At 45.3% G+C, this 16,352-nt stretch overlaps 1 protein-coding gene across 1 annotated transcript; it reads left to right on the top strand.

The window, feature by feature from the left end:
* The first annotated feature begins 7,221 nt into the window (after window positions 1–7,221).
* CCDC160 (coiled-coil domain containing 160) lies at window positions 7,222–15,970 on the top strand. Its single transcript, XM_075322662.1, has 2 exons — window positions 7,222–7,296; window positions 15,000–15,970. Exon 2 carries the CDS (start codon window positions 15,015–15,017, stop codon window positions 15,918–15,920), a length of 906 nt encoding a protein of 301 aa, XP_075178777.1. The 5' UTR covers window positions 7,222–7,296; window positions 15,000–15,014; the 3' UTR covers window positions 15,921–15,970.
* The last annotated feature ends 382 nt before the right edge of the window (window positions 15,971–16,352 follow it).

The following is a 16,352-nucleotide window of genomic DNA, read 5'->3' on the forward strand; positions in this document are numbered from 1 at the left end:
GCTCCTATCCCAATATGTAGTAGGTGTAATAATAAGAATAGTAGCAAATACCTCCAATTAGAAATGTAGCATAGTTCTCCTGATTAGCTATATCTCTTACTTCATCTGCAGGTCATTGCAGCTTAGTTACATAATGGCTAATATGACAATAAAAATCCACAATATGGATGTGTATGATACAATGACATGACTGAGTAACATGACGGCTGTGCGTAAAGTCATCATGCACATTGACTGACTCACATCCACATTTTTATGTGCAGCTTCTATAGACGGCCACAGCAGAAGACCGGAGGATTAATTGTCCAATGTACATTGAGCATCACATTTACATGTAAATTATAATCAATGAACTTTCCAGGAAACCCCTTTAACCAGACATATGAGTCTTTTAAAAGCTATTTCCCCGTTGGTCACTTCAGAGCATTAGCGCTGACTTATGAATCGGACATCTGCTCATCCCATTAGCTGCAGCTTCGGTTTCACTGGAGAAATAGTATCCAGATATATCAGAGATTGCAGGGACCTGCTCTGCATAGTCCATATATTTATTAACACTTATAGGAAGGTTAATGGGACTTTCCATCTTTGGACCAACAGATTGTGGACCAGAGTACACTTCTTTTACTAGTTTAAAGGGAACCTGTCAGCAGATTTGGCGCCTACAAGCTGCAGCCACCACCACCGGGCTCTTATATACAGCATTCTAACATGCTGTATATAAGAGCCTAGGCCACTGTGTAGAACATAAAAAACACTTTATAATACTCACCTAAATGGTCGGTGCGGTGCAGATGAGTCAGATGGGTGTCTCTGTTCTCCGGGTCTGGCGCCTCCTTTATCCTCCCTCTTCTGAAGCCGGGGTGCATGGCACATCCCTACATCATCCACACTAGCCGGCATTGAGGTCCTGCGCAGGCGCACTATAATACTTTGATTTGTCCTGTTCCGGGCAGATCAAAGTGCGCCTGTGCAGGATCTCAATGCTGGTTAGTGTGGATGACGTAGGATGCTAGAAACGTCCTTTAATGCCAGCTATAGCTTCTCTATACTGGTCTGGTGAGGTGTTGTGATCCAGATTTACTGGTGATTGTAGTACTTTGTGTCTGAGCGGTTGTGGTGTAAACCCTTGTCCTTTTGTTGCTGTCTTACTTCTCTTGCTTTCTACTTAGACTCTTAAGGGGGCTTCACACGCTACGATATCGTTCATGAATTATCGTTGGGGTCACGTTGTTTGTGACGCACATGCGGATTCATTAACGAGATCGCAGTGTGTGATACGTACGAGCGACCTTAAACGATCGCAAAAGAGGTCAAAATCGTTTGCCGCGGAGAGGTCGTCCTGAAACCAAAAATCGGTGTCTGCTTATTAGCGATGTTGTTCCTTGTTTCCGCGGCAACACACATCGCTGTGTGTGACACCGCAGGAGCGCCGAACATCTCCTTACCTGTCTCCACCGGCAATGCGGAAGGAAGGAGGTGGGCGGGATGTTACGTCCCACTCATCTCCGCTCCTCCTCTGCTATTGGACGCCTGCTGTGTGACGTCGCTGTGACGCCGCACAACCCGCCCCCTTAGAAAGGAGGCGGATCGCCGGCCAGAGCGATGTAACAGGGCAGGTAAGTCCGTGTGACGGGGACTAACGAGGTTGTGTGCCACGGGCAGCGATTTGCCCGTGTCGCACAAGCGACGGGGGCGGGTACGATCGCTTGCGATCTCGCTAGCGAGATCGCAGCGTGTAAAGTACCCTTTAGACTATGTGCGCACTTTGCGTCGAGGTAGCTGCAGTTTTAAACGCACCCTTTGGCAGAAATGGTATTTGCCAAAGTTGCTTTTGACCACAAAAAAGCTATAAATACGCTTGCGTTTTTACCGCGTTTTGACCGCGATTTACATGCTTTTCCATTGCTTAAAGTCAGATGCGTTTTGATGACAAATACACTGCTAAATAAAGTTTTAACATTCAAACACTATGAAAAATGAGAAAAAAATTATAACAAATATCAAGATTAAAAATCATAAACAAAATAGCTGATTTTATTAAAATGATAAGTCTTTGTTAATATTTATGTATAAAATAACGTTAAATTATTGTTTTTCATACTTTTAATTGTCAGACTATGTGTATGTGTGAAGGGAGACATCATGCCTTTAATATAATGTCAAAAACGCATGTTTGCTGCATCCAAAAAGCAGGTAAAACGCTGGGATTTTGATGTAGAATGCGTTTTGCAACTTCTCATTGACTCTAATGTTAGCAAAACGCAGCCAAAATGGCAAAAACAATTGACATGCTGCTTCTTTAAACGCTGAATTTTTGCCCAAAATTATGCAAATTAAACGCAGCGTTTAGAACAGCATGGTGCGCACAAGAAATCCCCATTTCCCACAGACTTTGCTTGAAAATCAAAACACATTTATTTTGGCATGAAAACGCTGCAGTTCAAAACGCTGCGGAAACGCAGGTAAAAACGCAAAGTGCGCACATAGCCTTAGGCTGTGTCCGCACTTTGCGTTTCCACCTGCGTTTCAGCTGCTTTTTAGGTCCGTTTTGAACTGCAGCGTTTTCAGGCCAAAATAAATGTGTTTTGATTTTCAAGCAAAGTCTATGGGAAATGGGGATTTCTTGTCCGCACTTTGCGTTTCCAAACGCAGCGTTTAATTTGCATATTTTGTGGCAAAAACCATGCGTTCAAAGAAGCAACATGTCAATTGTTTTTGCCATTTTGGCTGCGTTTTGCTAATATTGAAGTCAATGAGAAGTAGCAATAAGCAACAAACATCAAAATTCCAGCGTTTTACCTGCTTTGGAATTCCAAAACGCATGCTTTTCTGACATCGAAATAATGGAATAATATGTCCCTTTACACACACACATAGTCCGACAATTAAATTAATGCAAAATATGAATTTAATGATATTTTACCGCTAAATAGTATAAGGGTATGTGCGCACGTTGCTTTTTACCTGCTTTTTTGCTGCTTTTTCTTCTGCGCTGTTTAATGCCAAAATGGATGTGTTCTTCTATTCAAGCAAAGTCTATGGGAATTTGGGTTTCTTGTTCACACTATGTTGTTCAAAATGCTGCCTTTTTGAGGCAGAACTTTGGTCAAAAACTCAGCTTTTCAAAGAAGCAACATGTCAATTGTTTTTGCCATTTGGGTTTTGCACTGCAAAGCTGAGTTTTTGACCAAAGTTCTGCCACAAAAAGGCAGCATTTTGAACAACATAGTGTGAACAAGAAACCCAAATTCCCATAGACTTTGCTTGAATAGAAGAACACATCCATTTTGGCATTAAACAGCGCAGAAGAAAAAGCAGCAAAAAAGCAGGTAAAAAGCAGGTAAAAAGCAACGTGCGCACATACCCTTAAACCGCTAGAATTCTATGAATTATAACTATTTTCTTTATCATTCCAATATTTATATATGTGTTCCTTTCCCCCCCCTTTTTTCATTGTGTTTGACTATTTAAACTTTATTTAGCAGTGTCTTTATGTTCAAAACGCAGCTTTCAAAACGTAATGGAAAAGCAGGTAAAAAGCGCAAAAAAAGCGACTAAAACGCGGTAAATACGCATGCGTTTTTAGCGCTATTTTTTGGGCAAAAGCAACTTAGGCAAAATCAATAACTGCCAGAGGATGCGTTTTGCCATGCGTTTAGGACGACGCAAAGTGCGGACACAGCCTTACTGTTTGTTCCTGTGAGTTTGCAGTGTGTATAAGTTTTGATATTTCCCTGTCTGTTTTTATCTGTGTTAAAAAATTCCCAAACCTTTATTTTTATATAGGGCTAACATAATCCGCAGCGCTTTATATACATCAGGAACACTGTCCCCATTGGGGCTCATGATCTAAATACTCTATCTGTATGTCTTTGGAGTGTGGAGGAAACCGGTGTAGCCAGAGGAAATGCACGCAAGCATGGGGAAAACATACAAATTCCTTGCAGGTGGTGTCCTTGGTGGGATTTGAACCCAGGACCCCAGCGCTGCAAGACTGCAATGCTAACCACTGAGCCACCCATGCCATCCCACTCCTGCCCCTTCCTTCCCTTACAGGGGGAACAGATTAGCTTTACTCAGGAGAATAGCAAGGTATGGGACTATGGCATGTCCACCATCAGGTGTAATCCAAAGGTTAGAGATAGCCTAGGGTCCCCTAGCGTGAGGGGCCGCATAGGAGTCCTCTGTCCCTCGTTATCCTATAGCCATATTGTGACAGTTGACCACCACAAATATACCTATACAGAATTTTCTCAAAGCAATCAACTCATTTGTAGTTGAGTGAAGTTTGTACCTGGACAGACAGATGTCTCATGGTTCATACACTTATCAATAGAAATCAGGGTCAGAGCAAGGTGGGATCAATCTGCTCATTGTGCTTTGCGTCATTTGTTTAGGGGTGTCTATTTTTTGTTTTTTTTTCCCATAAGCAGCGAAAGGGATAATTATTAAAGAATAAGTGTTACTTATCACTCCAAACCTCTATCAGGCAGGAGTGTGCATAAAAAATTTGGGGCTCCGTCCATGTCCCCCTGGCTGCTATTAAACAGCCTATCAGGTTCCTGCAATCTCATCGCATTGGTCATATGGAAGTCACAGGAATTCTTCCCGTCAGATGCCATGATTGTTGTTCACCATAGCTTATAAGGGGTTGAACTACAGCAATCAGCGCTAGCTCCAGTCGTAACAGTATAGGTGTCTGCTGGGTAAGCCTATGTGCACACCTTGAGCATTTGGATGCAGAAATTTCTGCACTATTTCTACATCTCTTGGCAGGATAAACGCAGCGCAAAAACACGTATTGCTGCTTTTTTTGCATGCATTTTTCACCTGAGCTTTTCTAGCATTTTTGGACAGCAATGAATGCTATAGAGACACAGACATATAGACATATAAGTGCACAACCCCCCCCCCCCCCCCAATATAATAAAATTGCACTCTGTGAAGCATATTGGACAGCTTTTTATGATTAAATACATATAAAAAATAGGGGAGACCCCCACATCTTTTTTTTTCCAACGGTAAAGCAGACAGCTGTGGGCTGATATTATCATGCTGGGAAGGTCCATGATTATTTGGCCCTCCCCAGCCTAAAAATACCAGTCCGCAGCCACCTCAGATTGCATCAGTTGCTCCAATTCTAGTGCTTTGCCCGGCTCCTCCTGATTGCCATGATGTGGTGGCAATTAAGGTAATGGTAGTTGGGGTTGTCAGCTGGGAATTGTCAGCTGGCATGAAGCCCAGGGTTTAGTAATGGAGAGGAGTCTATCAGACTCCCCCATTACTAACCTGGAAAGTATAAAGAAAAACACATAAAAAAATAGTTTATTGTAAAAAAAAATACTCCCCCGACTTTTACCTCGCTCAGCAATTTATTAATTAAAAAAAATCCTCCTGGCTCCTGCAGTGTGGATGTCAGATGTGGGCATGTGCCAGGCAGGCGGGCAGGCTTGCGGGGGGTGCTGGCACCTGCCTTCCCTACTCACGGCTCCCTATCACTGTGCTTCTCCATTTGTCTGTACAAGTGGAAATGCTGACACTATGTTTGTTGACCCCTGATTGGTTGCAGGGTTAGGTGACATCACTTCCAGTCTCTGTAGAGACCTTCTGAGCAGCAGTGCAGAGGTTCTAAAAAGTCCAGTAAAAAGGATAAAGCACTGGAAATCTTTCTGGTTTATTGGATGCTGGATTAACCCCTTCACGCGCTAGGACAGAATGGTAAGTCCTAAACCATAAAGGGGTGATCGCCGCCGTGGTAAGCCAGGGGCGATTCCTGCACATGTCTGCTGATTTGAACAGCAGACATGTGCAGCTATCAGGCGCTGGTGGATCTGCAATCCACCCACACCTGTTAACCCCTTAAACCACACTGTCAAAATGTGACATCACAATTTAAATTGTCGCAGCACGCTGCTCCCCCGCCACCATTGGAGGCCCCGTGACGCAATCATGGGGTGCCGATGGCTGCCATGGTAGTGACGAGTCATGTGAGGACTCCTGTCTCTATGATGATGTAGTTCCTGTTACAGCCGGCAGAGCAGCGGCTCTAACAGGAACGCAGCATTTCTGCTGATCAGAGCTGTGTAGCTCTGATCAGCATAAATGCATGAACGATCAGACTGCTGATCCTTATAGTTGCCTAGGGGGACTAGTAAAATAAAAAGTTTGAAAAAATTAAAAAATAGAAAAAGACCTAAAAGTTCAAATCGCCTCCCATTTCCCCTATTGAAAATTAAAGGGTTAAGAAAATAAGTAATATACACACATTTGGTATTGCCACTTTCAGAAATGCCCGAACTATCAAAATTTAAAATCAATTCATCTGTTTGGTAAACAGCGTAGTGGCAAAAAAATTCCAAAGGCCAAAATTAAAAAAATTGTTATTGTCGCAAATTTTGCGCAAAATGCAATAACAGGCGATCAAAACGCAGCATCTGCGCAAAAATGGTACCGTTAAAAACGTCAGCTCAAGCCCCATATTCTGAAAAATGAGAAAGCTACGGGTCGCGGAAAATGGCGTAAAAAGTGCACCACTTTTTTTGGACAAACTTCTGATTTTTTTTAACCCCTTAGATAAATGTAAACCTATACATGTTTGGTGTCTACAAACTCGTACCGAGCTGAGGAATCACACCGACACTACTGTATAGTGAACAAAGTGAATAAAAGACCCCCAAAACAATTGTGCGATCACACTTTTTTTTTTTAACATTTTTCCACACTCGCAATTTTTTTCCTGTTTTCCAGTACACTATATGGTAAAACCTATGGTTTCATTTAAAAGTACAACTTGTCCCGCAAAAAACAAGCCCTCATATGGCAAGACTGACGGAAAAATGAAAAAAGGAACGGCTCTCGGAAGAAGGGAAGCGAAAAAGACCCCCAAAAAATGGAAAATTGTCCAGTCATGAAAGGGTTAAAGGAATGTCACTGTACTTGCTGTTAAGCTTAATATTTCCTTTGCAGTGTCTTTCCACTAATGATGATGTTATGTGACACGTGACCTGATACTACTGCGCTGCACAGAGACATGCATTCTGCCCCAGTCTTCTCTGTACTCCAGCCCATGTGACCTGTGATGTGCTCACAGTCTCTGCCTTTAGGTCTCCTTCGCCACAGCTGATTGGCCGGTGCAGATCACGTGTATGCTGCTCTCTAGGCTGAGGGGTTCAGCGTGGTTTCGGTTGCTATGGAGATGAGGGCAGCGCGACTGCTTCCTGTACAGAAGCCTGTACTGCACATGCGCGGGTTTGAATGTCTGCTGTTGAGTCTTGGAGAGGAGCTGGGCAGGAGGTGAGATGGAGCTGGTGTCTTTACTGCTGTGGGAGGCGCAGGGGGCTGCTGGGCAGAGATGACAGCCACTGGAGCTGAACTCTGCCACTCTGACATGGGGCCACTTATCAGTAAAGCTTTTCCAGGTTATACTTTCCTTCCTATTACACCCCAGAGGAGTTGGCACCCAACTTTCCCAGCCCCCTGAATAGCAGATACCCCCCTGTGCAGCGCTGCCTCACCCAGTAAGGCTATGTGCGCACACAGTGTTTTTTTGACGCTGCGTTTTTGTGCTCATGCGCACGTTGCGTACTCACATGCATTTACGCTGTGTATTACACTGCAGTGTAAATGCATGCGTCCTGCGTCCCTCTATGTAGATTGTGCATGATACGTGCGCACGTTGCTTTTATGAATGCAGTGATTTCGGTGCTAAAATTTTGACCCAAATTTGTGCGTTGATAAAAGCAGCATGTCAATTATTCCGTGCGCTACGGATGCAGCTCCCGCTCTGTCTATGGTGGGGGAAGCAGCCATAGCACATGAAATTGGCTTTTTTTTAACAAAAATACTGCATCCATTATGCAGTGTTTCTGCAGCGATTTGAAGCGCACATGTGCTGTCAAATCGCTGCAGAATATTCTGCAGTTACGTGCGAATGAGCCCTTAAGCCGCAAAAAACGCATACGTTTTTACTGCGTTTTGGTGCGTTTTTGGCTGCATTTTGCTGTTTTTCTAGAGCATTGCATGGGGGGGAAAACGTATGAAAGAATTGACATGTCCATATTTTTTTTCGTACTCGCCCCCGTCGGTTGTGCGACACGGGCAAATCGCTGCCCGTGGCGCACAACTTCGCTTACCTCCGTCACACGGACTTGCCTGCCTTGCGACATCGCTCTGGCCGGCGATCCGCCTCCTTTCTAAGGGGGCGTTTCGTGCGGCGTCACACGGCAGGTGTTCAATAGAAGCGGAGATGAGCGGGATGTAACATCCCGCCCACCTTCTTCCTTCCGCATTGCCGGTGGAGGCAGGTAAAGAGATGTTCGGCGCTCCTGCGGTGTCACACATAGCGATGTGTGCTGCCGCAGGAACGACGAACAACATCGCTAATAAGCAGAGAACGATTTTTTTATTTCAGGACGACCTCTCCGCGGCAAACAATTTTGACCGCTTTTGCGATCGTTTAAGGTCGCTCGTACTTGTCACACGCTGCAAGATCGGTAATGACGCCGGATGTGCGTCACAAACACTTGTGACCTCGACGATAACTGGTCACTATAGGCAACGGGACGCTCAGTACCAGCCAAGGTGACATCGGTGTAATACACACAGGGTTTTAGATCCCAACCATTATTAATATCTCCGATTGCTGCAACTGGAGGATAAAACCCCGATACGTGACCTCTCCCAACATTTTCTGAAGGCTCCCGGAAGAGTTTCCAAATCTCCCCATAACAGCAGACACCTCCATGAAATCAGCTCTTCTAGAAAGTGCCTTGTGCTCAACACTGAGATGCTTTCTGAGCACCGGGAGAGGGGATTTCAGAGCTGGAAAGTCTGCAGTGACTCTATGTGACCGCAGAGTCCCAAATCGCAACATGGTGCAATGCGCTCACTGTCACGATTTCCCCTACAAATGGGCAGTCATGTGACCACCATAGGAGTGCAGGTAGTGTGACCCTTCCGGGGGGTCACGTGGGTCGCTTGATTCCTCCGGGGAGTCGTGTGGGTCGCGTGACCCTTCCGGGGGGGTCCGAGGGCTTGCGTGACCTTTCCGGGGGGGGGGGGGTCGCGTGGGTTGCGTGACCCTTCCGGGGGTGTGAAGTTAGTCATAGTTGCCGTCACGATTCATCTAGACTCTCATCCGCTTCTCTCAGTAGAAAATTCTGGGAAGCAGATGAGAATCTGGTCAGCACGTGGCTGCTTGTCTGCAGATTTCCCCATTCACACCGGGAATATGTGTAGGAAAAAAAGTTGAAATTGTTCTTCTTTGTGATGGCAGCGGAGAGGTGAGTGAGATCATCCTCTGACGCTGCACATTCATTAGCATGATAGCACGCCCACAGGGGTGTACTAACATGCTAATGAGGGCGACTAGAAAAGGAAGCAACGCGCTTGGGACTAGTCCCCGAGCTCATTATCATACGATAAAAGATCTTAAGAAATACTTTTTCTAAAGATTTCTTTATCTTTGCTTCTAGATAAGGGACAGATTAGGGTACCGTCACACTTTAGCGACGCTCCAGCGATCCCACCAGCGATCTGACCTGGTCAGGATCGTTGGTGCGTCGCTACATGGTCGCTGGTGAGCTGTCAATCAGGCAGATCTCACCAGCGACGCGTGGAAGCGATGCTGTGCTTGGTAACTAAGGTAAATATCGGGTAACCAAGCGCTTGGTTACCCGATATTTACCTTGGTTACCAGCGCACACCGCTTAGCACTGGCTCCCTGCACTCGTAGCCAGAGTACACATCGGGTTAATAAGCAAACCGCTTTGCTTATTTACCCGATGTGTACTCCGGCTACTTGTGCAGGGAGCCGACACTGGCAGCCTGAGAGCGGAGGACGCTAGTAACCAAGGTAAATATCGGGTAACCAAGCAAAGGGCTTCACTTGGTTACCCGATATTTACCTTGGTTACAGCTTACCGCAGACTGTCAGAAGCCGGCTCCTGCTCCCTGCACATTCAAATCGTTGCTCTCTCGATGTCAAACACAGCAATGTGTGCTTATCAGCGGGAGAGCAACGTCCAAAAAATGAACCAGAGCTGTGTGTAATGAGCAGTGATTTCACAGCAGGGGCCAGATCGCTAATGAGGTCACTGCTGTGTCACAAAAACCGTGACTCAGCAGCGATCTCGCTATGTGAGAAGTACCCCTTAGTGAGACGTGGCCTTTAGGCAGGAATTAGCCTGTATAAAGTCTCCAGTATGGTGGGTACACTTAGGTGTTATGGCTGAGTTCTTTGGCCCTATTCATGAGAGGTTTCTATTTGACACATACTGTATCATCCTAACATTTCTCTGTGCTCTGTATATAATTGCTGTAAGTCGATGTGAACTTGTGGCTTTTTTGTTTGCGTTTTTGTCATGAGTTTTTCCTTGCTTATCCTAATCAATAAAAGCAAGAAAAAAGCATCCCAGCAAAGTCTATGAGAATCCTGACTTGCTGTGCACACGCTGCTTCTTTTTTCCTTGCAGATTTTGTTGCTGAAAAAAGAAGCATCATTTCAATTGTTCATGCTTTTATTTCTTCGTTTCTATAATCCCTTGCAATGCTTTATCACTACAGTGGATTATATAGCAGCACTTTGCCTCACACACCGTGCATACAGCATGGTCTGTGAGGCGATCTGTAGCTCAGTAACCCGGGGTTGTCATGGTGACAGCCCAAGGTTACTATGGCAGAGATAAGGTTCCTGTGATCGCATTACAGGGACCCGATCACCAGGGAGAAGTAAGCGATTCCTCTCCCTACCTCCTGAATGCTACGATTGCATTGATCTCAGCATTTGGGGGATTAAACTGCTCCAAGTAGTGAGTGCCAGGTCTCAGCAGTAGCATCAGCTGGAGACCCAGCAGCGATCGCAGGGGTTGAGCGCAGGAACCCGCATGATCGCCATGACTATAAAAAAAGCACAGAGAAGCAGGAAAACAACACACAAACACAATAAAATGTGTTTTTCCTGCCAAAACATGCTTTTTGTGTGCAGAAAAGAAGCACATAAAAAGCAACGTGTGCACATAGTCTTATGGTGTATGTTATTTTGTGGCCAAAAATACACTTCAAGCCCTTAATGACCCGACCCAATTTGTTCTTATTTTTCATGATCCAATATTTTTATTTATTTTTTTTTTTTAATTTCAATGTCGCATTTTAAGAGACATAATTTTTTACTTTGGCACTTATGTTGCTATATAAGGTGTTTTTTTTTTATGGGATGATTTTTATCAGTACCACCATTTTCTTGTACATATGACTTAAAGGGGTTGTCCACTAGTATACATTTTTTTTTTTTAACCGCTAAATTACCTGAGATGGGGGAAAAAAACCCAAACACATACTTACCTTACCTGTATTGAGGACAATTCTCCGATGTCGGCGGTGAGATTCTCGTGAGCTCTGCAGCTAATTGGCTGCTCGCTTTTGGTATACTTAGGGGAGAGGTTATTGCAGCAAGTGGGTACTTGCTATAGCAATGTCTACCTGATATAAAGGGATTTTCCATGCTTTTTTATTAAAGAGTGTGCGTCAGCAGGTTTTTGCTATGTAATCTGACAGCAGGGTTAGGTAGGAGTTGAAACTCTGATTCCAGTGATGTAGCACTTAGTTTACTGGGTGCAACAGTTATGATAGTTCGTTTTCTCTGCTGCAGAGCTCAGACATTGAGCTGTGTATAATCACAGCTTTCTGTGTACATTGTCTAGTGATAGTGAGCTGCAAATCAGTGCTGGGGGCACAATTGGACTAAGGGTACCATCACACTTTAGCGACGCTCCAGCGATCCCACCAGCGATGTGACCTGGTCAGGATCGCTGGTGCGTCGCTGCATGGTCGCTGGTGAGCTGTCAATCAGGCAGATCTCACCAGTGACCAGCCAGCAGCAACACGTGGAAGCGATGCTTCGCTTGGTAACTAAGGTAAATATCGGGTAACCAAGCGCTTGGTTACCAGCGCACACCGCTTAGCGCTGGCTCCCTGCACTCGTAGCCACAGTACACATCAGGTTAATAAGCAAACTGCTTTGCTTATTTCCCCGATGTGTACTCTGGCTACGTGTGCAGGGAGCTGGCACTGGCAGCCTGAGAGCGGCGTACGCTAGTAACCAAGGTAAATATCGGGTAACCAAGCAAAGCAATTCGCTTGGTTACCTGATAATTACCTTGGTTACAGCTTTCCGCAGGCTGCCAGACGCCGGCTGCTGCTCCCTGCACATTCAGATCATTGCTCTCTCGCTGTCACACACAGCGATGTGTGCTTCACAGCAGGAGAGCAACGTCCAAAAAATGAACCTGCACGGTATGTAACGAGCAGCGATTTCACAGCAAGGCCAGATCGCTGCTCAGTGTCACACACAGCGAGATCGCTAATGAGGTCACTGGTGTGTCACAAAAAACGTGACTCAGCAGCGATCTTGCTAGCAATCTCGCTATGTGAGAAGTACCCCTAAGAGGCACAAGGCCAGTTGTCCTTTAGTGATTATTTTGTGCTGATAAAACACTGATTGTATAAAAACAGCAAAAGATGCCCCAGTATGTGATATATCGCTGGAATCGGGGGCTCTGCTATAACACTATGCAGCTCTCAGATTACAAAGCAAAAACCTGCTGACAGATTCCCTTTAAAGGGAATTTGTCACCATGTTTTTGCTCCCCCACCTGGGAGCAGCATAATGTAGAGACAGAGACCCTGATTCCAGCGATGTGTCACTTACTGAGTTGTTTGCTGTCATTTTGATAAAAGCAATGTTTTTTCTGCTGCAGATGTAGCAGTTATAGAGAGCACATGAATATGCTGGACTACCTGCAGCATGCTAAGTTGTCCTGTAATGATAATCTACTGCTGATTAAACAGTGATTTTATCAAAGCTACCAAGTAAGTGAAACATTGCTGCAATCAGGGTCTCAGTCTCTACATTATGCTGCTCTCAGTTTAGGTGGCAAAAACCTGCTGACGGATTCCCTTTAAAAATCAGCAATGGGAGAAAATGCTGATAAAAGAAGCAATATAGACAGGGTTACCCCCCAAAGTCTACACCTCGTTCTAATGCTAAAACTCCAAGCATCTCCTCCGGACCAGAAGAGACGACGCGCTGAGTCTGCAGCCAGTCCGCAGCTCCAGTGGAAAGATAACTGGTTGCTTCACTGTTATTACACTACAAGTATAGATCATTGCGGAGCATTACAATGCGAGCCCTGTTGTTGTTTTATCCTTTTCATGGCATAGGCAACAATACGCTTTACCACTCAATACAAAAGTTGTTTTTGTAGGCTTTTACCTTACCATTTATGCTTCTAATGCATGCTCACTACAGTGGTTACGTTTTTTGTGTGACATTGAAGGGGTTATCCAGCGCCTGCTGCTTCTTAACCGAGAGGCAAAAGGCAATGGAGATGTATCGTCCTCTGGCCACTTACATGCATCAGCAAATGGCGCTCATTTCTCCTATTCTAATTAAAGGGAGCCTGTCACCAGGTTTTTACCCTATAAGCTGCGGCCACCACCAGTGAGTTCTTATATACAGTATTCTAGAATGTTGTATATAAGAGCCCAGGCCGCTCTGTATAAGGTAAAAACACCTTTATAATACTCACCTAGGGGGCGATCCGGTCCAATGGGTGTCACTGCTCTCTATCATGTGTGATTGCCATCTTTCTGCCCAGCCTTGTGTGCATGACGTGTCCTACATCATTCACACAGAGGCCTCCATTGTGCTTCTGCGCAGGCGCACTTTGATCTGTCCTGATGCAGGCAGAGCAATGTAGTCTAATGCACAGGCGTGAGGAAAGGTCAAAGACCGCCCGCGCATGCGCACTACAGTACTTTGTTCTACTCTCAGCTGGGCAGATCCAAGTGTGCATGCGCAGGAGTGTAATGGCAGCCTCTGTGTGAATGACTCAGGACGCGTCATACACAAAGGGCTGGGCAGGAGGATGGCGGTCGCACAAGATGGAGGAGGCGCCGGACCTGAAACCAACAACGTTCATTGGGCCAGACCGAATCCTAGATGAGTATTATAAAGGTGTTTTTTGCGCTATGCAGAGCGGCCTGGGCGCTTATATACAGCATATTAGAATGCTGTATATAAGAGCTCACCAAGAGCTTATAAGGGAAAAACATAGTGACATGTTCCCTTTAATAGGACAGGTATACAGTACCTGCCAGGCACTAAGGTTTCTCGATAGAGAAGTGAGAGCCACTGAACAATGCTTTTCAGTGAATTTTGGTGATCTTCAACTTTAAAGGGGTGGTCCACTACTCTACAGGAGTGACCACATATCTGTAAAACTGGTAGGGAAGGCTTTTTCTAAATACTTTGTGTTGCCAATTCTGCCTCTGAGTGACGCTATGGTGGTCTGCTCATCCCCATCGTTTAAACCCCCCCCCCACCTGGCTCTGTGACCTCTGGGATACGGTGATGTCATGTCAACTTCCAGTTAACCCGACATCACAGAGGCGGCCCCAGTCTTCCTGAGATACTGGCCTGTGGGCGGTGTTTCACCGCTCGACACTGTCCAGCATGTTGCGCACGCTCTCCTTCACTGCAGAGCACCGCAAGCAGGGAGATGCTGGGCTGTGACAAGCGGTGAAACACCACCCACAGCCCAATCACTCAGGAAGACTGTGGCTGGGCTCGGTGATGTCAGGTCAACTGGAAGTTGACCTGACATCACCGGATCCCAGAGGTCACGAAGCCTGGGGGGGGGGGGTCACGCGATGGGGAAGAGTGGACCGCAATAGCGCTACTCAGAGGCTGAATTGTCAACACAAGGTATTTAGAAAAAGCCTTCCCTGCCAGTTTTACAGAGATGTGGTCTCTACTGCAGAGTAGTGAACCACCTCTTTAATTCCATGTTACCGGTAATTGTATCCATGCTGATATAAATTTTTGTGCTGCTTGTGATAAAAAAAGAGCACTAGAAAACCATTTTTCCATGAGTTTTGCTTTATTCCTTTATTCTACATGACATGTTCTTCTTTACCCTTCTGGTTTGTGCACATAGGTTTATTCCTAAAAGATGGAAAACAATACAAAGCATTGGGTGGAAGAACTATTCACGCCACACTTCAGCGCGGAAGATTTCTTACGTGAAAGTTTGGAACCAGAGCTCCTGTTATCGGAAAAACTGGCGAAGGAGAGAGCCATGAAGATAGAAACAATCTACAAAGCTGCAGTGTGCGAATTTCAGGAAAAGGATAAAAAGAAGAAAAGAGAGCTTTTGTCTAAAATGATCATCCATGAGCCTTGTGTGCAGGACCAGTCTGTTACGGCACAACATGCCACCTGTAGGGCTTGCCTAAAAGCGGACAATGCCTGTGATACAGCCAGTAATAGCAGCGGCCATTGTCTGTGGAGCGAGAAGGAATTAAATCTTTTAAGAGCCGAAATGAATAAAAAACATTCTGAAGGAGCTCGTTTCAACCTTCAGCTTAGGGCTTGCAAGCTTGAGATATCTGAATTGAAGGCCAAACAAAAGGAGACTGAAAAGAAATTGGAGGCTCTGAAAGTGGCATTGGCGGCATCAAAACGAGAGAATGAATGTAAACGTGTCCTGATTAATCAACTGAAGAAAGATGGCGAAAAAAGGGAGGCAGATCTGCAGTCCCTGAGGAAAGACGTGCATAAGAAACACGCCACGGTGCAAGGACTTACCACGAGTATGAGTAAAGCCAGAGAGGAGGCGTACCATCTACAGCTCCAAAATACAGACCTGCAGCAGGAGCTCGATACTTTACGGCAGCAACACAAGCTTAAAATCCTAATTGTTTCAGAAAAGACTAAACATGAGTATGACGCACAAATAAAGAAGTTGCTGCGGGAAATAGAGACTCTTAAAGAAGAGAGGCAGCTGGTGAGACATCAGCATGATCAAGACGTGGCTGAGCTGAATTTACTAAGGAGACTCTACATCCATGAGAAGTGATTTGTGTTATGCAGTGTGTCCACCCATATCCTGTCCACCGCCATTAACTAGAGAACGGCGGCAGCTATAGGCATAGAAGTGGTGTCTAGGTATAGTAAAGTAGCCATGCGCTACCGCAATAAAACCACCTATAGCACCACCTGGTGGAAAACAACAGAGTTAGAGCATTTTTATCTCGAAAACGGAACGAGATAGAGAAAAAAAAAGTAATTACAAAGTTGTAGGACATCATCAATTCAATACGAATCGGCACCTTGCATACAGAAATGCTATGATATGAAACCCATGACCCTTCCAAAACATTGAATGCTGGTCACGCATATGGTGCTCATTTAACGTTGATGCTAGTGGCCACCATCAGCTGCAATGCACATCTGGCCTCTGGACAGCATACTGTATCTTGCTGCACGTTATGCAATATGGTAGGGGACA

Source organism: Anomaloglossus baeobatrachus, chromosome 9, assembly GCF_048569485.1.
Source record: "Anomaloglossus baeobatrachus isolate aAnoBae1 chromosome 9, aAnoBae1.hap1, whole genome shotgun sequence".
In the NCBI taxonomy this organism is placed as follows: Eukaryota; Metazoa; Chordata; class Amphibia; order Anura; family Aromobatidae; genus Anomaloglossus; species Anomaloglossus baeobatrachus.